The sequence below is a fragment of the Drosophila guanche genome, unplaced genomic scaffold, assembly GCF_900245975.1.
Source record: "Drosophila guanche unplaced genomic scaffold, DGUA_6, whole genome shotgun sequence".
NCBI lineage: Eukaryota > Metazoa > Arthropoda > Insecta > Diptera > Drosophilidae > Drosophila > Drosophila guanche.
This window is the reverse complement of record NW_022995748.1, coordinates 3728677-3754471: the sequence shown is the minus strand read 5'-3', so window position 1 is coordinate 3754471 and position 25795 is coordinate 3728677. Positions and strand designations below refer to the sequence as shown.

The window sequence follows — 25795 nt, the reverse complement described above, 5'->3', positions numbered from 1 at the left end:
ACATAGTTGTTTTCCCACGTATTTTGTTTTTACACACAATGCTTCACATTACATTTAAACAACCCAAATTAACAACAACATAAATGAATTAACAGAGTTTTGATTTTGGTTTTTTTCTAGTTTTTAGTGTTTACCAAAAATGAGGCTAAGCAAATAGTACTGAACTTTACAAGTTTTGGCAGTACGCATCAGATTTTTCATCATCTTTCTTTATGTATCTTAGATTTGTTTTTTTGTTTTTTGTTCTTCTAAAATTATGCAATATACAATGTTCTCGCTTCTTCATCCGTCAACTACTTCCGGTATTAATCCTTTAAAAATATACCCATAACGCGCTACTTAATTGTTTAAAAAGTTCATTCTTCATTTTGTTCATCATTTATATATGTATATTAACTAAGTTTAATAAACAAAGTTCTTTTTTTAACATCGCCTTCTCATTTAACAGTGTTCCATTTTTCTTCCATTTACTTTTGCTGCTGTTGCTGCGGCTGATCTTCCTCTAGCCATTCGCCGCCATTTATCTGTTATTGTTTCTGTATCGATCGCCACGTGGCCCAAGTAAAGCCTAACCTCAAAATATAGCTACCTAAGAAATCATAGTAATAGAAAAGATCCTTGCTGGGATACTGAGAGAGAGAGCAAGCGATAGAGACAGAGAGAGGGCCGTTGGTACGTAGACACAGTAGAATTCCCTTATTTTGCTTTCCTTTTGTTTCTACCATTTTACATTCAAGTTTTGTGATTATGTACAATATTATTTTCTTCGTTCTCTTGCATGACTTGCGAGATTGAGTGGGTCTGGAGTGGTGTGGAGTGAATAGAGTGAAGTTGGGGGGTCCTGTGTTTTCTTTTAGGTTTCTACAGTCCAGAAATTATTATTTGTATTTATGTAAGATATTCCATTTAGTGTTCGTTTAACTGCTATCACTTTCCATTTTTAATATTAATTTCAGTTTTTCCTTTTTAGTTTTGTTTAATATTAATGGTTTGATTTTTTTCATACTTTAATAAAATACAATTTCACTAAACAAAAGTTTCTTGCAGTTTCTGGGAACACTACAGGACGGGGACAGGAAATAGATAGATAGATGAAAGATGGGCTGAGTTGGGACATAGGTATAGGCTCTTGTGACTGACTGTTATCCACTTATGTTTGTATGTTCTTGAACCTTCAATTTGTTATCTCATTTTTGCTAGTTTTATGTATTTTAATTTTATGTAATGCATGGGGTTTTCCTCTCTGTTATTGGTTTATGCTCAATATTTAAATCTTCATTTTTGTTTTGTCTGTTATTATTTTGTATGATGTTCTGTTTAGGAAATTTAATCATAATTTCTCCTTTTCTTTTTCCTGCAATAGAAACAAATTGCAAAATCGATTGAATTAGTTTTCGTTGTGTTTGGTTTGTGGTTGCTTGGAAATTCAATTGAAAAAAGGATTAAAGATTAAAAATTAGAAAGGAGAGAGTGGGGAATTAAAGTGGCAATCAATCAATCAATCAATAAAAGATTCTATGCACCAAAATAAAATATTTAAAATAATACAGAATTTGATACAAGTTAGTACAAACATTATGCTACTTTTTGTTTTGTTTTCTAGCTTGGTTTGCTGGTTGCTGGTTGCAGTTGCCTTGCAGTTGTTTTTGTTATTATTGTTGCTATTGCTATAATCATAACTATTATTATAAATTATTGTTGTGATTGTTGTTGTTGTTGGAGTTGTTGTTGTAGTTGATCTTGATGTTAGTTACGACGCTGGGCACATTTTGGATCAGATTTTGGTTAGTCAAGGCGGGTTGAAGATGTGATTTGATCGCAATTTGGTTTTGGTATTTGGTTTTTGATTGATTATTGGGGAGCGAGGATCTTTAAGGTTAGTTGTGATGATGATTTGCAGAGTACAGTCAACCAATTAATCGATCGAATCAAGCTGCAGGCTGTCTCCTATGTTAGCTTTTCTTTTAATTCAATTTTCGTTAAACTACGAGTAGAGAATGAATTTGATCAACTACCCAAAGGAAATTTCGGTTTATATTTATACGGATATTAATGGGAAAAATAAGAAAAGAATGGAGAAGACGTTTGATTAGCTTTCCATGATTATCGACTACGACGAATCACGCACAGTGGTTACCAAAAGCAATTCAAGCGTAAAGGGAGCCAATAAAAAACAAAAGAGAACAAAAAATATGTAAGTACAATCCAATCCTTGGATGTACTCCAGAGCAAGCAATGCAAAAAACTCAGGATCTCTAAGAAAATAATATATACTATACATATATACACCGACAGATAAAATGTAACACAAATCCAATTATTAGGGGTATTCCCCACAGCAAGCTTCAGTGCAAAAAACTCAGGATCTAAGGAAAAATAAAAATTATTCACTGATAAATAAAAAATTAAAAATGCAGATTGATTGGTTTTTGTTCTTTTTTTGTTTTGTTTTATTTTATTTTTTTAATCCTTTTTTTGTTTAATTTACAATTGTATTTTTTTCTGGTCTGTTTGTTTGTTTTATATTTCAGTTGAAATCAATCTCAAAACGCACAAAATTATAATGAATAAGGTAATAATAGTCGGTAAACAATAGCACAAGTGTTCAGATACTAGATATACTCGTACAATAGAATTAGAGTCATTCAAAAATGTATACACAGCGAGAAATCAACAAAAATCAGAGGCGACAACTAAAGGAGAAATTAAACATACTAGTAAAGTGCGGGGGTAGGGAGGAGGGGTACAGGCGAGACTGGGTGTACTCGGGCTTAGGGAAAATACTCTTATTTTTTCTTTTGTGTGTGTGTGTGTGTACAATATACAAATAATTCTAATTATTATTCAAAATCAATGCAAAAAGGTGTGAAGCTAAGTGTGTGTGTGTGTGTTTAACTGCCGAGATATTAATAAGCTTATATAGTCATTAATAATATACATAAGTAACGATTAAATCTGGTTTCGTATCTCTCCAAATTTCGAAATTTGTGGTGTGTTTTTGTTTTTTTAATGTATACAATTAAACAATAAGTACTTAAAAACAAAAGTTGATAACATTTTTGTTTGTATTCTTTTACACGATATAATAATCATTATAATATGGACTGGACTTTGATATAAAAAAGAAGAAAAGGTATGTGTGTGTGTGTGTTTTTTCGGGCAACAGAAACAAGCACAGCGAAAAACATACATATAAACTATTTTGTATTATTAATTGTTTTTCGATTGGAAAAAGGCAAAAAGAAAACTTTAAGGCGGCGGCGATTTATATGATGAATTATACGAGTAATTATCTTATTTTAGAGCTAGAAAACTACATATGTTTTATTTGTTTTTCCATCTCTTCGGGTGTGTGTATTTGTTTTGAGTGTTGTGTTTGTTTGTTTGTGTGTGTGTAATCTGTTTCCGTTTCCGTTTTGTGTTTGTCAGAGAGGTTTGTAGGGCGCATCAAAAAAATATATGCTGCTCAGGCATATATCCCTTATCGCTTAGCACACATTGAAGAAATTATAAAGATCTACCAGTTTAGGTTTAGGCTTTGTGTTCACATTCTCTTCTCTTTTCACTTTTCCATCGTATAATACAAAAAATTAGCAAAGATTATGCCATCCATATACATAGTTCCATATCTAAACTTCTTTTGTTAACTTTAATTATTCTTCATTCACTTTTCATTTTAAATGTTTTTTGTAGTTATTAAAAAAATTGTTAACTAAGAAAATTTCACTAATTGTTGTAGCTGCTGCCGCTGTGTCCGTGTCCGTGCCATATGTTTGTCAGTTGGTCTGTCTCTGTCTCTGTCCCCGTCCGTCATTATGTATTTATATAAGTACGTTGCTTCTGTGTCTCCGTAATTTCAAGGTGTTATGTTTTTTGTCTGTTCTGCATTGACTGCAGCTTCAACGTCTTTAATTTGCAGTATTTATAGTATATCTAAAAAAATTTCAACTTTTCTGTTTCCCTTTTCTGCTGCATTTTGTTTTGTTTGTGTTTAATAATATTTGGTGTTCTTTTTTTTGTTGTGGTTTGACAGTTGTTTCTTGTTGTTGATGTTGTCTGCTTTTGTTTGTTGTTGTTTTTTGTGTGTTGGTGTTGGCTGTTGTGGCTGTTGTATTGGCGGATTGGATATTTGGCAAACTTACTGTTCTTGGGGATCAGTATCACTCTCCTCCAGTTCACTCTTGTTGCGTCGCTTCTCATAGATGAGAATGATCAAGCAGAGAATAAGCACCTCAGCGCAGATGCCCAGGAAAGGCCACAAGGCGGCAAATTTGCCTACAAAATTAACAGTGACAATTTAATAAAGATTCATTTTGGGTAACAAAATCTATTTATAAAACGATATATTGACTTACCCTTAACACGCACAGTTGTAAAGTCGCTGGCAACAGTGCTGTTTCCATAATCATTGGCCGCATTGCGTCCAATGCATTTGTACTCGCCTCTATCATCCAAAGTAACATTGTCCATTGTCAGAATGGCGTTCTCAATATTGTTCTCAGCTTTCAGTACAAAGCGATCTGTATTGTTTTTTAGCGTTACATTGCCTGCCACACAAAAAAAAAAAAGAATATACAAATAAACTCTCCGTAAAGATCATTGAAGTAAAACCAACAAAAATTTCTTACCAAAAGTCCATGACAATTGCGGTGCAGTACCCAAGACAGAGCAGGTAACTGACATTTTTTCACCCTCCACAACGGCTGTATTTGAAGGCACTCGTACAACAACGCGAGCTGCAGGTTACAATATTCATTGTTTGGTTAGTGTTTGGTCTTATTTGTGGGGGACTATCGTTCTACTCACCAACAGCATTGATATCCCTGGACTCCCCATTGACCTCACAACTGTAGAGGCCATCATCGTGCGCTTCCGCTCTATCGATGATGAACTTCTTCTCGTCATTGATTAACTTAAAGCGACCCTTCAGCACATCTACGTTCATCACGTTGGTGTGGTTCTTTTTCCTATAAAGGGAAATGGAATCAGGAATTATTTTTAAATAAGATATGGATATGAATATGAATAATGTGAACTGTTGGGGAACAGTGAACGGGTAGCTCTTTCCCATTTGTAGTCGGTCCATTCAATTGTTCCCTGTGCTTCCTAGTTTGGGTTTTCATCAACCGACCCCAGCCCTGCGCATCAACAAAAAATGCCCAGAAACAAAACATTTGTTGTGTAAATAAAATTCACATTGATGATCCATTTAATTCACGCCCATAAGTGGGTTTCAACATTTTTTTATGTACGTAGAAGTCGACATTTTACGGACAGCAAGTTCCCAAGAGTGAAAATCTACCTAGACCTCCCAAAATGTGTATAATTACAATCTCAACCATTTCTATCTTAAGCGATATTCCCAAAGGAACCATTTGTAGTGCAAAAACCTAAGAGCTTTTACTATGCGATTTTTTATTTTATTTCCCCTTAAAAGTTTGTTAAATAGTTCTCCTACACTATCCTCTTTGTTGAGAACAAAAAAACTCATTTATTTAAATGAATTCTATAGTTATCGGATAGAGCGCGAAATAACCTTCTTGAGGAGGAACTTGGTGCTGTTTTTTTGCCAATTATTCAAAGACTAATTCCGCAGCGAGGCGGCACACGCAAAGTTTTTGGCCCTGGCCCCCAGACAAGGGGTTCTGGAATGAACAAAAGTGTCATTACCATTACACCAGAGCCAGAGCCCCAACCACCAGTCACAGTCACAGACAGGAAGGCACTTTACAGGCACCACACCCCTAGGGCCCTCCCTCCACTGCAGAGCGAACCTCAACCACCACTCAACCACACAGACAGAACGGAATGGAACGGAACGTTGTTACCAGGTTATGTCAGTCAAGTCAGGCAGTGAGGCAGTCAGCCCAGAAGAGTCAGTTAGTCAGTCAGGCCAACATAATTAAGCAAAAGTGCTTAGCTGTGCCGTATAAAAATGATTGCTCTTATAACTACTAACTATGTGGGACATAGTCTCTTCTCCATCCTCCACTGCCAGTACCATCCCTTCGCTGGCATTTTTTGGGGGGTAGTGGTAAATTATATTTTTTGATGACTTACCATATAAGCGGGTCTGTTGATTCGGTTTTGCAGGAGAGCACCAGCGGTCCTCTAATATCATAAAATTTCATTCGATGCTCGACATTGTCGTAATTTGGCACCAACGTATCTATGGTAGAAGGTCAAGAAATAGAACAAACATAAAAGAAACAAATTAGTTTCATGTTTATAAGGCATCGTCGTCGTAAAGTTAAATGCATTCTAATACAAGAAAAACGATTACATGAAGAATTTTATATTATTAATAATATTTTGTTGTATGTATAATATATATATAGGAATAAATCGAGGAACGAGCTTAAAGTATGAGAGGTGGAGCTGGCTGTTTTTTTTTTTTTTTTTGGGTGTTAAGATATTTCTGAGGTTGGTTCTGAGAGATGAGAGCTGGAGGTTTCTGGTTGTTTTATTTTTACTAAATATTTGCTTATGGAAATAATACAAAATTAGCAACTTAATTCACAATTCACTAAGACTAAACAATAGACTAGGGAGAGATGGCAAAAAAAATGTAGAAATTATATATTTATTTAACTAAAACTAAGTAATCAAATAAAATAAAAGAGCATACATTTTTTGGGTGTAAATCGAATTTATTTGGTTCTCTGTTTAACATATGGTACGAGTATATGAAAAGGTATATATTTATTGATACTATTTTGAAACTTGGTCTGAAATCAAATAAATTTGACTTTTACGCTGCAGATGAGAATTGAGAGATTATTTTATCGATTATTTACGTTTATGTTGATTGATTGATTTGCTTGTGGTGTTTTTTCGTTATTTTTTATGTATCGTTTTAATTAATTTTTTTATTGGTAAAGTTAGCTGCAATGTAAAATAGTAGAGCAAAAGTTGATTGATTTATAATTTTATCGATATACGATATACGATTAAGCTACAAAATGAGTTGGTATCAATAGTAGCAATAGAAACAACATGAAAAAAGTGTATGACATTTAGTTGAAATTCTAACAAGTTTGTTGACTGAAAATTAGCTTATTATAATATTTTCAAGCTGTCTGGAAGTAGATTAAATATAAATTATCGAGAAAGCTGAGTAATAGTCTGAGAACCAGTAAAATTATCTGATAGCTGATAGGAAACCGCTGTATTGAAAAGCAATTTACAAGAATGAAAAGCAGCAGAGAGGTAAAAGATTTATCTTTTACAAATAGTAGATTGATTAATTAAACAAGCAGCATCTTATTCTTTGAAGCTGTAGACCAAAATAGAAGTATAAGCACAACATTGAAAGCAGCTTACTATGTCCTTCAAGTAAAAGTTTCAACCAAGTGTCATTACTCGTACTGCTTTCGACATTTCGTATTTTTTGTATCGGTTGTTAAGTTTTCTTATCGGCGGTAAAAAATAAGCTAGCCAAGGCCAATCACAAAACGTTGCCAATTGTAAAATGATGCGTCATTGTAAAGTGGGGGCTGCCAATCAAATTGAAACCGAAATCGAAATCGACGCTGGTGCACCTGCCAACTGTGTGTTCAACCAAAGTAAACAACTAAAGCACAAGGACAAAAAGATATAGAAGAAAATAATGAAAGAAAAAGGAAGAAAGCAAAGACAAAATAAATTTGGCTTTGGAGGTCGAAGCTTTTGACACCCTAGCTACATACATATGTAATTTACATACAATTTACATATAATTGAAGGAATTATATTTGTATAATTTGCACTATAATATGACTTTTATGGTAATAAGATATTAATCAACTTTGAGTCAGTTATGTAAAAACAAATGAAGCCATAGCTTCTTAATAAAAGTGTTTCTATGTTTTGGGGATCCGAATTTATAACATAAATATATAAGAAAGAGTCTAGTGTATTTAAAACAGACAGACGGAACGGCAAACATGGCTGTATCAAAAATACATGAAAATATATTTTACAGTTGGAGTGCGAAAAAGGTTTCTTTCCTATGTTACAAACTTATTTCTGCTGAAAGGGTATAAACACACAAAGATAGAGAGAGAGAGAGAGAGATACAGCTACTCAGGCGATAAGAAATAAAGTCAAAAAGAAGAAGACGATTTGGCAAAAACAAAAAGAAAACAATTGTTGAAAAAGGTTCAAGCAAACACACACATCAACTGGAGCTTAAACTTAAAGGTGTTACCATATGTGTGGGTGTGGATGTTGTTTTGTGTGTGGGAGCCGGAGAGCAAACAGGGTGAACCACAGAGAAAGAGAGCGAGAGGGAGAACAAGAGCGAACGAGCTAGCAGCTAGGCGAGCGATTAACAGATTAATAAAAACCAACAACACCGAAAAATTAGACTAGCGGTTAATGCAATGGAGGGAGGGTAACAGAAGAGGGATAGAACGAACGAATGAGAGAGCGAGAGAGTGATTGCAGTGGTGAGTGGGAGATATGCAGCGATGCGTAAGCTGATGAGCTCAAGGTTTATTTATGTGAGGTGAGACTGTGTCAGTGGGCGCGCTGCTATGGCTGTGCCTGGATCTACCTCAAATATAAATACACCTTGCATGTAAGCTGATGTCAATGCAGTTTTTAAAATGTGACAAATACAAAGAGAGTGAGAGACTGACTGTGGTAATGACGACGCAGCGTTTTTGTTTTTGCAGCGTATGACGTACTCTTTTACGATTTGCGAGAGAGCAAAGCCAAATAACAACAAACGAACAACAACAACAAATGTGGACAAATTACAAGTTCAACTTTTAATGAGTATTAGTGTGTGTGTGTGTTTATGTGAGTGTTGTGTGCGAGTGTGGCTCACCCAATTTAACAGGCAAGACCGTCTTGGGCTGTTGCCTCATTTGACCACCCATCGAAGCGATTGTTGCTGTTGTTGCTACTGTTGCTGCACCGCCCCCCACCGCTGGTGGCACAAAGTGCGGCGCATATGTCTGATATCTCTCATTTTGAGCTGGAACTGGAACCGGAGCTGCTGGACTCTGAGCTGGATACGGCACTGGCGGCGGCAGCGGGAGCTGGAAGGCATTCAACGTATGCTGCGCCTGCTGCTGCAGCTGCTGCTGGTGGTGCGAGTGATGGTGCGCCGTGGACAGGAGCGTGGATGAGGGGGAACCGTAGGAGCCGGCACTCGAATCGGTGGCCGTGGCAGTGGCAATAGCTGTGATTGGCTGATGCTGTCGATGATGCGGCAGCGTCTGATTGTACAGAATGGTGGGTGGCTCTGGCGGTGCCACAGTGTGCTCCATCATGTTAAGGCGTGGTGGCGGGAAATCGGGCGGCGTGGCCGAATACACACGATGAATGCCGCCACTGCCCAGACCATGGACACCCGTCGCAGTCGAGGATGGATGCCAGGGCAGTGTGGTCAGATCGTTGTACCGACTAGTGGGCGGCGGGCCTGGGGCGTACAGATCCCCCCGTGAGCTGCCGCTGCTGGTATTCCCATAGAACGGATGCGTCTTGTGCTGCTTGTGCTGGTACGGATGCTGATGCTGCTCCGGCTGCTGCTGATGATGAGTGGGCGTCACTGCTACTCCCGTTTGCTGCTGCTCCAGCCACGTTCTTGTGAAGATATCATCCGCCGAATTTGGCGTCAGTTCGTCAATGGTCTGATAGCCAGACTCTGTGGCCTCGCCACCTCCGGGCGATGCTGCACCGCGTACATGCAGCATGTGGTAGCTGCCATGTCGATGATTGCACTGGTACCGTCCCTCGTGCACCTTCAGTGCATGCCGCACACTCAGATGCGCCTCGATCTTGTGCTTCTCACCTTCAAGTCGGTCGAAGAAAGTTCAGGGTCAGACCGGTATCCGCATTTCCGCCCCCGGAGCTAGGAGATACTCACCCTCGATGGCGCTCTCCGCCAAAGTGTAGGCATGCTCGTCCCGTCCATGCCGCAGATTGTGACGCGTTATGGGCTCCCCGTTCTTGAGCCAATGGATCTTCTCCGTGATCGGTATGATGCAGGTTATCGAGAAGGGTTCGCCCAGATTCACATTCGAATCGCCGTAGTAGATGGCTGGCGTCACCTCAAACAACTCCGCGGAGCTGGCGGAGGCTCCACCCTCATCGCTGGTGTCCACCAGAAGGTCATTGGCTACTCCAATATGGGGAAAACAATCAGCAGCAGCATTTTTAAAGGGGGGGGTCACGGATGAAATATTACACAGAGATCAGTGACAAGATCGGTTACAAGTATTTGACTCGATCCAAACTTAGAAAACCATAAGAATAAATAAAAAAAAAAAGTGGAAACCCAAAAATAAATCTAAAAGATAATTGAATACATATATAATCTATATAATCAGATAGTAGCTGTATGCTAACGATTAATGGTGGGCTTATATTTAGGTGGTTTTTCTTTCTATTGGTTTCTTTTGTTTTTATGGTTGGAATTAATTGCTGGTTGATCCTGTAGTTTCAAGCGATTATTTGATTTCAGCGCCAAGTTGCAAAATATATATGTAGTACAATGTATATATCAATCAATGTTGTGGAATTTATTTGATCGAAATTCTTATGCTGTGGGGGGGGGGGGCTAATAAAACACACACTTACACATGTACATATTTTCATAGGAAAAAACACACAAAAACCTAACGAAACAAAAATAAATAAATCTTAAATAGAATTATAACCGAGAAAATTTTTTTTCTCAAATACTGGAAATTAACATTAATTTATGTATCGATAAATGGGCATTGGTTGGACTACACTCTGAGTGATTTACCGAAACTTAATCGATATTTTTGGTGGGAAAGGGGGACAGGTAGAAAGAGAGATTTTAATTGTTGTGTTGTGGTAGAGAGGAGAATCAATTTTGAGTTGTTTTAGAGAGTTGAGAGACAACTTTTGAAACAGAGAAAGAGAGTGGGAAAGCTTTGTGTCTGGAAACTGGAGAGATAGATTAGTAGTCGAGTCATGGCTGTTCCACATTTAAATATATATGAGAAATGTACATCTGAAGGTTCGCTCTTTGTTTGTCAAAACATAATAGCAATATTATAGAAACGAATTGAATTTGGATAAACTTTATGCTGTTGGATGGATTCTAATTATTTTTCTCCCCTAAGACATCAAAAGTCATCATTTTTTCAGGGACTTATCCATCAGTCTGTACCATTTGCAGGAAATAAATCAACAATAACGTTTCAAAACATGTTTAGGTTACACCCTGACGCTACAGATGTCAATTTCTTCTTTTGATCAAAAGTTTTTCTACATAGATAACCGTAACGATGACGTCAATGGCTGTCTGGTATGAAATGCATCGTCAGCCAAGCCAAGAACCCTCCCTCAACAATGACGTCAATGATGGCACCGGTTTGAACTGCATAAACCCGCCCGTTACCACCCCCAAGACCTGGCCATGATGCAACCTTGTGCCATTAACTTGTTGGATTTTGTTGGCAACACGGCTCGGCATCAGAATTGTTATCGTCGAGTGCGACTGTATGTTTTGATAACAAAGGGACTAAAATATCCATAAATATTTTTGTAATTGTAGTATATAAAGAGAGCGGATGTTGTGTTAGCGCGGATGTATTACAAAACGCGTAAAGTATAAACACACAATCTTATCTGCTGATTAAACGAGTCATCCAAACGGACAATTTCTTTATCCTTATCGCGCCAACATGTCAACGCACGTTTCTCCGTTCCTCCGTTTTCCCCACTTTCGTTCAGGCCCACACACACATCCGTCAGTCAGTCAGTCAGTCAGCCTTTGCATACACTCGTACTGTACATAACTGTATTTAAATTACGAGTATGTTTACGTCTCTTTTCGCCATCTGCTGACATTTTCCTGCCTTTTTCTTTCTCCCTGCCTGTCTGCCAGCCAGCCTGCCTGGCCTACACGCCTTTTGTTCTGTCTGTGGAAAAATTAAGCGCAAAGAAATGTAGATTTTTCCGCACTCACAAACACACACCCAGACACATCTGCAGAAAGCAACTACAGCAACAATTTATTGTGCAGGTCTCCAGGGGTTTGATACTTTTGATACCCTACAAAATTCCACTTGTAGAAAATATACATTTTGGTTAAGTTTTATAGATATAAATTTTCCAGATTTCAGTTTACTTCAAACGATTGCAAAAGTCGAGACAATAATCATAATACTCTTTGAGCAAGGGTATGCCATAAATGTTACATGCGCTAGTCGCGGTGCCGCATTTACCCCGCCAAGTGAAAGCACCCATCTCGCATTTAGCCACCCAATGCTCGCCGAAAATGCTTTTGTCACTTTGGACAGCACTCACACACACACACACAAACACACACACACACCAACATTACAGAGCAAACGAGACGGCGAAGAGAGTCTTCAGGGGAGAAATGTCAGCCAAGGGAAGCATATTGCAAGCCGGTAGACGGACGACAACGGGGCCACAGCTGAGAAATATTACAAATTTATACAACACTGTCACGCACACACACAGACAGGCTCACGTACAGGTGCCAAGGCTTCCGACATGGTCCAAATTGTAACTGTCTCTTTAAGCTTACGTTCAAAAAGATAAAATGCTCAACTATTACCTAAAAAGATGCAGTAATTTGTATGTATTTCCCAAAAAGTACAGTGGGCACAGTAGTTTACAGCAACGTTAAGCAAAACTTTACCAAAAGTGAAGAACATACTAAACATTTATACACTTTGGGCAGCCCTAGGCAAAGCATAAAACACACCTTAGTATTTCCTTGCCTCTTCTTTCGTTTTCGCTTTGCCTTTTCGGCCCTTCTACTCTCTCAGATTACAGATTCTTCCGTCCAAGAGGCAAGCCCTAAACGTTTAACCGCTTGTGTGTGTGTTGTTGTTGTTGTGCTTTTTTATTTGTTCTTGTAGGCTGACAAGAAATTTATGGTTTATTGCTTGTTCATCTAACATAGTTTTTGTCGCATTCCTTGTGCCAAATAGAAAACGAACAGAGCGAATGAATGCGGGGCGAGCCAGAGAACACAAGAGACCGAGCAGCACGACACATAGGCTGCAGACACTCAGATTGCACATAAGAACAGATAGAGATAGAGAGAGAGAGAGAGAGAGAGAGAGAGAGAGAGAGAGAGAAAAGGAAGAAAGCACCGTCAAAAAGCGCAAAAACTATAACTTTATTTAATCAAATTTATGGGGCTGGCTGTAGTCTATAGACCTCTAGCTGCTCGGCACTCTCCATCCCCACAAATTGTGACATATTGTTATAGGTATTTGTCTCTGTCTCTGTCCGTATTGGTATGCATGTGCCTGTGCCAGCCGCTTCGTTATGTGCGTACAAATTGGCATGCCCACAATTGTAGGTACATGCACTTGCATGTCTTAGAAAGTGTCTTTGTGCATAGACCTGGTACTATGCATATAGTTGTGTGGAAGGGTATGCACGGGCAGATGGAACTACAGTTATACATGGCCAAGTGTTCTTGGAAAAACATTTTCCTTCTTTCCTCTATTTCCAAAAAAGTTGTAACTAATTAAGCACTTCTTTCTTCGCAACTACTACCATCTCACATGACGGTATACACATTCAAACTCGACACGCAAAAGCGAATACTGTAAAAGAGAATTACTTAGAGCTTGAAGAGTATTTCTGCGGTTGCCGTTTTGATCTGCTTTAAAGTGCTGTTTTGCTGTTGCTTCTGTGGGCAAAAGCAATTTAAAAAAAATGAACACAGAGAATTTGCTAAAAGCCGCGAAAACGAACGCCAAAGTGCGCGAACTATACATTGTACAACACATGAACAAACGTTAAAAGGGGGCAACGCGAGGGTGAAAAACAGTCTGGATATATCTCAAAACGAAAATAAAAAATTTAATTAACATCAAGCTAAAATTGTTGAGTGTACCTCTGTGTGCACTGTGAGTTTTTTGTAGGTGTGTATCTGTGTATTGGTATGATTGTATTAAGTATTCCCCTGCGCACGTGAAAAAGCACAGTTGAACAGGAACTGAAGAGGCAGCAACAGCCTGCGCAAACTCTTTGGAAAAACCGCACAAATCATGTTCCAAACTTTATTGGAATCAGATTTCAAAAGTTTCTTCCGAAAGTTTTGCCCCGATTCGTAATGGACAATTAGAAAAAGGGTAAAGCGGGGCCTAACGGGTCGAATACTTCATATTTAATATTTGAAATTAATATTTAATATTTTTGTTATTTTTCGATTAATATTAAACCAATGATCATTTAAAAAATGTCCGAAAGAAAATTTTCAACCCATTTGAAGTGGTTAATTCAGAGCCGTATACTTGATTTTTGTACACTCTCAAAAGTGGGCTACAAATACGCTGTTTAACCATGACATTTCTTTACTATTTGTTTTGTTTTTATGCTGATAATACTATATTTTTGCCACCGCTTTGTGGAAAATATAAACGGAAAGTGTAGTTATACACAGATACTCGTACTTCATTATATCTAATCAATAAATAATTAAATTATTGTTTGTCATGCTGATTGCAAAAACTTCCATGGATATTTGACAAAGCAAAAATATGAATGATTAAATCTTTCCAAAACAGATATAAATCTGAAAAAATAACGTTCGAAACCTTTCTGTTTTTCTTTCGACAATTATTTACTAAGCTTTAATTGACTTATTATAAGATAGGATAAACAAAGCAATTAAAAAATGATATATCTCATGTTTTACCTACACCGCACTGAACGGATACGGAATTGTCTAATTACACAATATGTAGAAATAATTCTTTTTGAGAAATGTTCAATATGTGCTTGCTCAAGTGACTGACTGATTGATTCAATTGGAAGACAACAAACGATCGACAGACCGGATCGAAGGCATCGAATGGAATTGTATCGAGCGGAGTCGATGGGTCAGTGAACGCCGGGCCAAACGCACGAAACAAAAGCAAAAAAAACAAAGAGAGTTCATTAAGTAAATTGCATGAGAAATGGCAATTAGATGCAAAGAAGCGCTAAACTTGACAAACAACGAAAGCAAACACACACACAGATACGGGTACATTAACACATACTCGTACATACCTACATTTACCGAATGCCAACAAAACAAAGTAATTTAAATAAGAGCAACAACAAACACCAGCAAGTTGATAGGTACTCATTGGGCGGGCGGCAATGTGTCACATTTTTAAAATGCGCCAACTATCCATTATTGTGATTATCATTATCATCCTTATCATAATCAAAGCCCGAGATTTATAAATAAATATTTAAATACGCAGCCTGAGTTACGCGAGGAAACGCAAACAGAACAAAGGCAGGGTCACCCAGGGGTAGGAACGGGGCTAAAGCAGATTGCTAGAGCGGAAGAAGAGACGTCAGAGCGAGATGGCATCGAGTCATGTGTCTCGCGTGTCTGTGCTTTTGTACGGGTATATGTACATAAATGTTAATGCATACATATATGTATATGTACATATGTATGTACATATATTTTCAGTTGGCAGGAGAAGGTACTATGATTTTAAATAGTTGTTTTATAGAGATTGCACCTCCAAGCGACACTGCCAATGATGCATACAAATATACATATGGATGTACCAATACTTTCCGGCAAAACCGACATTTATGGCTCCTTCTAGGCTTTTAAAGTGTAAATTGCTTTTACCTGTCTTTTCATTGATTTTAATGTTTTTTGTTTATTGTTTTACTATTTGTAAAACACAACCAAAATAAGTCAAAACAGATCACTAGATCACTTTAGCAAGGGTATACAAATCTTCGGCTACCAAACGTTTGTTTTTTCAGTCATGTCTGGTACGTCTGATCTTGCGTGTTTGGCTGTATTTTGTGTCTGTATGGGTTGGTGTAAATTGAAATAAAAAATTGTTTCGTCTATTTTAAAATTAGCAAAAGGCAACCAAAATGAATGTGAAAATGACGAGGCGCGCTCTGGTCTGGGCTGGTTGCTCTGTTCTGAACTACCCGTGCGATGATAGTGCACACATGTGTGTGTCCTCGGCAGCATCCCCACTACACACTGCCAATACCATTTGCAGCACTATACCCATATCTCTCTGACAAACTTGTGCAGTTTAACCTCAAAACAAATAAACATGTCCGCCGACACCGTTGCCGCACAGGAAGAAGGCGTAGCGGCAAAACGCGATGACAGCGGAAGGAAGAAACTAGCTGGAAATAGCAGCAGCAGCAACAACAGTTACAGTAAACTTTTACAGCAACTAAATTGGGGGCAGGGATGCCGATGCCGCCTGCCCCGCAGCACCTATCGATAGTTAATGATTCATCGAAACGTGACAGCAGCTTATTCTGGAATACCCTTAATGGGATACAGCAAGACAGATGGATGATACATGGGATTAAATGGTTGGCATACGAGTAGCAACAGAACTTGAAAAATTGATTTTGTACTTAACATTTTCTGCTCTTTGTGCTTCCATTTATTTATCACTTTATTTTGTTTGTTGCTGTAGAATTTTCTGTGTGGAGCACATATGTAAGGGTATCTTTTATTCGTGGAAGAAATTCTTTCTAACTTTGGATAAATCATTCAATTGATTGTTTTATTTTAATTTTATTTTAAATGCTGCTGCATTTTGTATTGCTGTAGAAGTCAAACAAGTGGGACAAACTAGAAAATATTTCATAATATTCTTCCTTAATTTACTTTTTAGTACCTTTATGCTTTTGTATTTTAATTTTTTGTTTTATTTATTTAGGCTATTTTTCATAATTGACTTTTAAAAGGTTTTTACGATTTGGAGCTTATGAAGTTTTCAAAGTGCCAAAGCCAATTGAATGCTCACGTTTAGCCTTCTTAATTGTTTCTTTCGTTTCGTTTATTTCGTACCAAACCAATGCATATTTGAAGTATTTAAAGCAAACAAAAAATATTAACAAAACACTTGTTTAATGTTTTCAAGTACTATGTAGAAATAACAGAATAGAATAGCTGTATAGAATAGTACTACTTGTCTATGGCTGTGCCTGCCTTTTGCCTTGTGTCGGTACATAAATATTTTATTTGCTTGCAGTTGTTGTGTCTAATTAAACGAAATAAACATGGTCTAAATTTAATTTCAAAATCTCTAGTGGCCGTTTTCTAATGGCCATGGAAAAGAAAATAATAAAATAAACCCGGAACGGTTAACACACTGAAACACAATAGATGGAACTGAATAGAACCTCGTTCTAGATGTGAAATTTCCCATTATGACTGTTGAGAGAGCTAATTGGGGATTTGTGTTAGGAAAATTTAGTTTAAGCAGTTGCATTTCAAGTGCGTGGCAAAAAGCCAGTCGAGCGGCTTTCTTGAATGATAAAACGTCAGTGGAATGTCAATAAAACAGCTTTCAAGTAAATGAGAGTCAAACGAGCAACGTAAAACATAGTTTCTAGCAAGAAATAATATAAAAACCAAGTGAACACAATTAAAAGAAACATAAATGACAAATGATTAACATGAAAGGATGAAACTGCCTCTCAGATTGAATATAGAATATAGAAATTGCACGAACAAACGAAATTTATTGCATAATGAGAACAGATCTGAATACTTACAAACTTTGTCAGAATGGAGGGAATTGTCAGATTTGGCTACAGTTTATCAGCCACTGTGTGCCTGACCGATCATTGTGTTTCGTGTACGTCAGAGAGAAGCCGTCAGAATTGATCAATAAATTTGTGGGGCTGTGTCAGCGGTTTTGTTGAATATTTCTCCATTTATGTGGTTGTGCCCTGCTTTCAATTCCATCTCCCCCTCTATGGGATGGATCCCCTGTCTGCGCCATTTATGTCAATTATTATTGGCTTTGGCACAATTGGAAACGTAACGCAAATTGATGCAAAGAAAAAGGAAAGCTCGTGCCTATGTGTATGTGCAGCGGTTGCCAATTTATTTATGTATTTATTGTACTTGTAAAAAATACACACTTCTACAGTGAATGCTGCCCATGTGGAAGCTACTGTTGATTGATAATGGATTCGTGTTCAATTCTTTTCGAAAATTAACGCAGTTCACTAGGAATTTGTCCTCGAACGGATCTCTATATTGAGTCATCACTGTGTGTATACTGTATCTGTACTTTCGAACTTTGAAACGACATTATTTAATTGTTGCTTGGAGTCCACAAACCGTATCGAATTCCAACAAAAAAACGAAGCGATAAGACAACTCAGCTCTCGGCTCTCTTTGCATTCGACTTATCAATAATGTTTTTTATATGTATGAACCGTAATACCGATATGAAATCATAAAACAAAGGCAGGCACCAACACCGCACACCAGTAATATAATAATAAAACCAAGAATTATATTACAATATATCAAATAGAAGTGAATGAAAGGCGTTTAAGAGAAAGAAAAGCTCACGATCTTTAGAATATTTTTGATTTTTGGGATATTTTTGATGTATCCTCGCAAAAGTTGAAGCTGGGTCCTACGGATAGCAAGCCGAGGAGTAGGCCAAAATCAGATATTTTCTTAATAAGTTGAACAAACAGATGGTGGATTCGTGTTCCATGGATAGCTACAATTTCGAAGTTCGAGTATCGTAGCAAAAGTCTTAGATTCACATGACCGTACCTGCTGCATTTCGCCTATCCGTACATTTTCCTAACATTTGCGTCCCCTCCGGACACAATGGAAAAATTCCTCTGGTCTTTCTGCACGGCGACAACATTGCCCAGACAGACAGAATGAAAATATTTGAGCAAAACGAACCAAGGCAATGTAAAATGAGAGAACACTCCGGGTCTCTGGTCTGGCCAGGGGCCACGGGCCGCATGGGGTCTGCTGGCCTGCTGATTGATTTGGCCAACCAGCAAAGGGTTAACAGACGATGGCATACCGAGGGGAGACAGTGGCAGAGGCAGAGAAACAGGCTGGCATTTACTTGGTGACGTTGGCGACTTTTTTGGCATGGCTTTTTGTTGCTGCCATTTGCTGTCGATGAAAAGCCAAACACACACAAAAACTGTGGGAGTGCTTCTTTCTGGCAGACAGGCAGACATTTAAAAAAATACAACAACAAAAATATAAATACACTATACAGATAGATACTTATAAATGCCATTGACTGCACAGTGGGCACCAGACGATTGTCGCCGAATGCAAAACGCAAACAGAATATCTGTAAGCACAGACAAAAGCTAAAGATTAGTAGCGAGATATATCCCCTGTGTATTCCATGAATCAAGAACCCATTTTGGATGTTTCAAAATAGTAATACCCCCTGCTAAGGGTACAATAAAAACAAAAATAAACAACCAGAAAGAGACAACTTGACATTTCACGCTCGTAGATGACACACACACTCACATTAAACATTCAAAGAGAGATGCGAAACTAGAAGAGAGATGAAGCCTCAGAGAGAGGGAGCCAGGAGAAGAAAGCGCCCGGAAAGAAGCACTCTCTTCTTTGCCCGCAGTGTGAGTGCGTCCGCAAAGAAGAGAGTGCGAGAGAGTGACATCAAGAGCAATAAAAATAAATATGTATGTTTGTATGTAAATGTAGACAGTACGTAAAATGTACGAGTGTGTATATTTTTATTGTTCTAAGAGAAACAGCAACAACACCAGTATATTTATTTATATTTATTTTTAAATTAAATGCTTTTGCAGTATAACAAAGGCAAAGCAAATATTCAAAAGCACCTATAAAGAGACAACCAACCGTACAGATCTACTCGTATGGTCTTTAGAATGTGTGAACTCTCTCTGTGGTTGGTTTTTATCAGGTTCCCGCTAATAACAGAGTAGCAATGGAGGGGAAACAGTGCGGATAAATTCTAGATAAAAGCGTTAAAATACAACTTTGTTTTTGCTTTGAAATGCCTTCTGTACTATACCATATTTTTATTTGTGTTCTTCTTGCTCTTGCTGTCTTGCTGCCTCCTTCCTGCCCACTCCCGCCTCCCACTCATTCCGAGTACAGTAAATTAGCATGGAATGAAATGGGAATGGCAATGCAACCGCAGTAAAAGGTGCACAAACGCATATTCACAGACTTCTTACAGTGGCGGTTAATAGAATAGTACCATAAACACTTATAAAGTTTTATATGAGCATATAAACAATATGTTGGTCCAAAGCAAATATAAAAATATATACATAGGTATATTTTACAACAAAAAACCCAGTCCTAGACTCTCTTCATAGATAGATTCTCTAACTAAGAAACTTGACCAAATGTAGCTGTAATAATTGCTCTTAGTCTACACTCAACATGTTTTATAAATTAATGCTGTAATGTGCAATACTACAACTTTTAGTGCCAAATTTAGTGTCTAAAACCGTTTGTGGGTCACAATTTAGTGCAGTTTTTATATGGACATTTGATGCATTTTCCGTGACTCGAACTAAATGAATAGAAAAACTGGTTGTGGTTATAGAAAAACTATAAAGATTTATGTACCAATACACCCAAAATGTATCTACAAATCAAAGCGAAAGATTTGTCGATTTTGTCGAATTTTTAACTGAAAATCCCAAAGATTTCAATGGCAATTCAATTTTACCGAGAAACGTGTTCAGAATCGTGTTCAACGTCGCTAAAATTCACAGTTTTCTTTGTTATTAAGAAAGGTTTATTTCTCTAGACAGTCATGGATGGTGTTATTTTAATTGGTTTAGTACATATCGTGGTAGTACAAATGTTCAGAGTGCATTTTGAAATGTGTACATAAACTGTAACATTTTGACCCCAGGTGTACGTACGGCCCTGTTTAAACCAACCATTATCTGGTACGTACCGAAAACACAAGGCAACCTCTATATTGAAGAAGCAGAACAACAAGAATAACAAGAGAAGATGAGAGAAGGACAGTAGAACAAAATGTGCCGCAGGAATTGAAAGGGGAGGGAGAGAGAGAGAGAGCGAGATAGATAAAAAAATACCAAAGAGTTGTGTTGTTGCTGCTGCGGCTGGAATCGCAATGGCCCCAGACAATGTGCAATCAGAACGGGAGGGCGCGAAGGAGAAGGAAGCCAATGCCACGCCCCGCCTCCCCCACACTATAGAAAAATGAAACTGGCAGCGGCAGAGGCAGTAGCAGTAGCAGCAGCAGCAGAAGCCTTTCTTTCATTCAATATGACGACGCCTTTCTCTCTGTCCATCCTCCTCTCTCCTCTCTCAGGAATAAAAACCAACCTGAACCGTACCCCAAACCCCATATCAAACAGAGAACTCAAGCGCCAACGCCATGCAACGACGACATTGAAAGGGAAATTACATTTCATGTTTATTGTCTTAATAAAAATAATGTTTTCTCGCAAAACGAGAGAGGCGGGCACAGAAAAGACACCACAAAACACACAACATCCATCCCCCCCACATTTCACACACAGAAATCATCTCTCAGATTCAATGCAAAATGCAGACAGACACCCCAAGACAAACTGGGGAGGAACATCTCTGTGTTTTCAATGTATAATGTGTTTTTGTACCCAAATGCAACAACAAACCATTGGAAAATCTGTGATCTCTCCAACCAAGAACAACTTTGAATTATAGTTTAGCTGCACACAGTTCAAGGAGTTAAAACGTAATCCCCTTGAGTTAGTGGGTGGGTGTGTTGAGGTGATTTATTGTATGCCTAGACAAATGTCCGTCAGAAGTATTTGTTCATTTAAACAGAATGGAATTCTGAAGATAATAACTTATGTGAAGGTTCCTCTGCTGCTCTGTAATATGGAATTGAGATCAAGGATTGTTCAAATCTACATTTGTATGTAGCTGTCTATAGCAGACATCTGCAATCTTGGGGTCCTTCTTTAATTTTTTTTAATTTGTGTAAGACTCCGGAACATATCCAAACAGAAAGGAAAACACCTCTCAATGGCGTTATAGGATTACCTTGAACTTTATTTCTGAGACTCTCAGGTTCGAGTTTTGTGATGCACGATGTAGAAACATGAAACTACTACGAATTGAGCTAGCCCTGAAGAGTACTCCCAGTACAGGTGTAAAGATATGTACAAACATACAGCCGCATATCATACAACTTGACGGAACCCGCTACCACACGAACACACACACAATTACTTTAGCACGTTTTTCCAACTGCCTTTGTCCCACAGTGTGTCGACAGCACAGGTTTCGCTTTACTTTACTTTGCATTTTGTTTGCGTTGGCTTCGCGTCCTGTCGTCTTGTCCTCTTTTTGGCTCTCTTTTGGGTGAGCCAAAATTTAAATATTTGACATTTATTAATGTAATGAAAATGTCATTAAATAAACATGCCAAAATGAAACTGGTTAGCCGAACGTACACACCATACCACACACAGTAACAAACAAGGGCAGAGAACAGAAGAGAAACAACAAAAAACATTCGTGACATTTGGAGTTGCGGCAAACGTGTAGCGACACTAAGATGCCTGGTCTTCATATGTAATTAGCTATATCTACATATTTTAACATAAAAATCTACATATGTATATCGAAACATGATCTGCATTGCTCCAGTGCTCATCGACAGTGTGGACTTTAATTTGATTTTTGTTCATTCTGGAAATATTTCCATTGAAACACATTATAATTTTTTATTTAATTTTAATTATAAAATTGGTGATCATATCCTTGACCTAATTAATATACTTTATATATTAAATATTTATTTTTTTCCTTTCCCAAAATGTTCACTGTCTGCTGCTACAACACGCTTATTATCTTTGAGTACCAGTTGTAAAAACACTTGCCCATCGCAAAAATTTCACCTGCTCAGTGAGACAACACTCAAACAATACATGTGACAAGAGAAAAACAGACCATACCGAACCAGAGGGACTGTGAAATTGGAAGCAACATTATTTTTGGACTCTGCGCACCATTTCGCGTTCGGCAACATAAACACCTGGACAACACGTGGTTTTTTCTCAGTTCTTTCCGAACAATTGGCTTTGAAGTAGCTTTGGCCTGAACTTTATATTGGCATTACCTGCACAGACACGAACCCAAACATTTCAAAAGTGATTCATAAGGTGCAAACATATGAATGTACCCTCCCACACGCGTATGTTTCTTCTATCTTCTTCGATCTTGCTTGGAGATTAGAGCTCCCTCTGGTCTATGATTTTTTTAATGTATTTCGTGGGATATCTTTTTTATTTCAAACCCATTGTAAATTGTATATTTACGCAAAGAATTTCAGAAATCATTGAGAATAATTGTGCGAAAATAACGAATGTTTAGTCATAATATTGATGAGGTAGAAGGCAAAGGACAGTGTACCAGTTAAATAAATACTATTTAAGCGAAAAATACATCGATACATTAATCCCGAAACGTTTGATGTGCTTTCAATAGTACTGATATTCGATCTACACCACCAAGGGTAAATTACATGAATGATTGATTGATTCAATGAATCTTCATCAGACAAAACCAAATAAAGATACATAAATATTCATAGAAACTTATATAATTATTTATTCCTGACGTTTCTTATTTGGAAGATACTATATGTACATATCTTGGATACCCTCAATCAAATGTGAATAAAAGCATGAATATGATAGAAAGAAAAAAACAAGCAACACAAAAAAAAAACTCAATTAATACACCTTGAATGTGAAAATAGCTGCATACGGGGCATGGGGCATACGGGCTAAATAATGTACACGAAAAAAGGAAACAAAAAAGAAAGAAAATCAAAATTCATGAACATACGTAGGTTTTTGGTCAGAAAGACAGACAGTACGTATAGACATAGATATAGATATATGTAGATGGAATAAAATAGCATGGCTAAGGTAAATGGATAGTATGCATAGAATAATAAATAGATGGTCGGGAATAGAGCCCCAGTGGCATTATAGAATAGACTCCGAGCTGGGAGCGAGGTACGAGGTAGAGGAAGATCCATTCCAAAACTGAATGTAAACAAAATGCAGTCCCGATGGACGGGCGTGTCGTATCGGCGGGGTAAATCGTTTCGTTTCGGTTCCGATCGGTTCGGTATAGAGAAGTTAATATAAACAAATCGGCCGGGGGCTAAAAGCCATTATTGGACCTCATGTAAAATTGCCTAGAAGCTAAACAAAAATTTAAAACAAAATGAACTTGATACTGGGTTCTTCTCCTCCTTAGACTAGTCTTTTCTGCTGCTACTGCTCTTCTGTTCTTTCCTTTTTCTTTCATTTTCCTTTACCAATTGTGTGGAAAATTGAAAATCAAATGAACAAGGGCAAGAGAGAGAATGAGAAAAATGGAAAAACTATATAATGTGGAGGAATGGTTGCAAGTCCAACAATATAAACTATAAAAGGCAACAACGAAAATATATCGAAGAAGCACCAATCAGCCCCTTCCGTCCTTTTGCTTGACCAAGGGCCAAAAAGAGTGTAGAGATTGGTAGAAGAGACCTCGGACAACAGTCGTTGAACGTGGGGAAGAGAAGGTGGGAGAGCTAACAATATGAAAAGAGAAAAACATAAAGCCAAGCTGAAGGAAAATTGTGTGAGTGTACATCTACTATGTTCTCTTCTCTTCTAAAGGTGGGTCCGTGTCTTTAAAAAGTATTCAAACATTTGAGCATTAACTCAATTTATACCCATACTTTAAATTATTTATGAACAATCCGATTCTATTCCCAAAGAAATAATTCGATTTATTAACTTATTTTAAGTTATATTATCATTCATTATTTAATTGATATCACTGCAAGAGCGAGGCACTGCTCAAGTTAATCAATACGGTTCAATGACTTTTTGGACCCATCATCAAATCGTGAACATCAGGGCCGGATCTGGGGGTTCAAAGGCCCTGGGGTAACAAAGGACAAATTATTTTCCGAATAAAAGGCACCATTTTTTCCCTTCAAGTCTTTCCTCAATTTAGTGACAAAAAATAAAATTGTAAGGTTTTAATTATTTAAAGTCAAACAATTTGGTAAGGCCTGCCTGCCCAAAGTCTCCAAAATTCGCCCCTGGTAGACATGAATCAATATTTTTATGGAGTGGGTTCTACTTAGAGATGTACCCAAGTATGTTTTTTCAATTATAACGCACTTCGATTGAGTCTACCACAAGCTCTCTCTCTCTTTTTTTTTGCAGGTTTTTTAGTACCTTAAAAATACAAATAAATAATAAGTAAAAACTCCCTTCTCAAATCGCCGCCTTATCTTTATTTAAATTCCTTCGATTAATAATCGATTCGTGTCACGCAACTAGCGCCTGTCCATCACTAATTTCGATAATGTACGTTTTCTGTTATTGTATAGAGTGTTAGGTTAGGTGGTAAAAAATAAAGACTCAGAAGGGGGAGAACGAGTAGAGAAAGGGGCTGTAGCAAGGGCCAACCTCTCCCTCAATTAGGGGGCGTAAAGGGTGTTGGGGCAGGGCCTGGTAAGGGGGTGTCTTATACATATACGTTTACGTATATGGTATAACCGCATACAATCTGCTTTTATTTATTTCTCTTGTTGGCTTTCTTTTTTTTCTTGTGTTTTGTTTTGGGTTCTCTTGTGTGTTGTGTTTTGCAATTTCTGGGGGGTATTACAGCTACATTTTCCATGTTTTTCTTTTAAGGGGTTTTCTAAAGGTAGGGGTTCTGAGAGGGTCAACTTATAGGTTACAACGGTAGGGGGAAGGGTATGTATGTTTTCCATTGTTGTTGTTGTCGTACTTACCAAGTGATTGAGCATAAATCGCTAAAAATATCGAGAGGAATGAAAAAGCGCTAGCCAAGAATTTTGCCTCCATCTTTGGTATTGATCCGTTGTGGTTGTTGTTTGTTGTTGAATTTTCTTGGTGTTTGTTGTTGCTGTAATTGCTGCTGCTACTGTTGTTGTAGTTGTTGGTGTGGGTGTTGTTGTTGTGGATTTTTTTTTATTCGTTATTTCTTTGTCAT

General features: G+C 37.7%; 1 protein-coding gene across 2 annotated transcripts; it reads right to left on the bottom strand.

Annotated features, from left to right (window-relative positions):
- Positions 1-892: 892 nt before the first annotated feature.
- Positions 893-25778, bottom strand: LOC117584729. 2 transcript variants are annotated; one of them, XM_034273799.1, is made up of 9 exons: positions 25575-25778; positions 9857-10108; positions 8813-9781; positions 6061-6169; positions 4807-4967; positions 4629-4736; positions 4356-4547; positions 4143-4275; positions 893-1354 (listed from the first exon to the last, which is right to left on the bottom strand). In XM_034273799.1, exons 1-9 carry the CDS (start codon positions 25645-25647, stop codon positions 1327-1329), a joined length of 2025 nt encoding a protein of 674 aa, XP_034129690.1. In that variant the 5' UTR covers positions 25648-25778; the 3' UTR covers positions 893-1326. The 2 variants fall into 2 exon arrangements, with proteins under 2 accessions (XP_034129690.1, XP_034129691.1); XM_034273800.1 differs by lacking the exon at positions 893-1354 and adding an exon at positions 1836-2011 and having other exon boundaries at positions 25575-25777.
- Positions 25779-25795: the final 17 nt, after the last annotated feature.

Coding starts and splice junctions, on each gene's coding strand:
- LOC117584729 (XM_034273799.1), bottom strand. CDS start 25,647: ATGGAGGCAAAATTCTTGGCTAGCGCTTTTTCATTCCTCTCGATATTT. Junction 4,548..4,628: donor GCAATTGTCATGGACTTTTG/GTAAGAAATTTT, acceptor TTTGTGTGGCAG/GCAATGTAACGCTAAAAAAC. Junction 4,276..4,355: donor TACAACTGTGCGTGTTAAGG/GTAAGTCAATAT, acceptor TTAATTTTGTAG/GCAAATTTGCCGCCTTGTGG.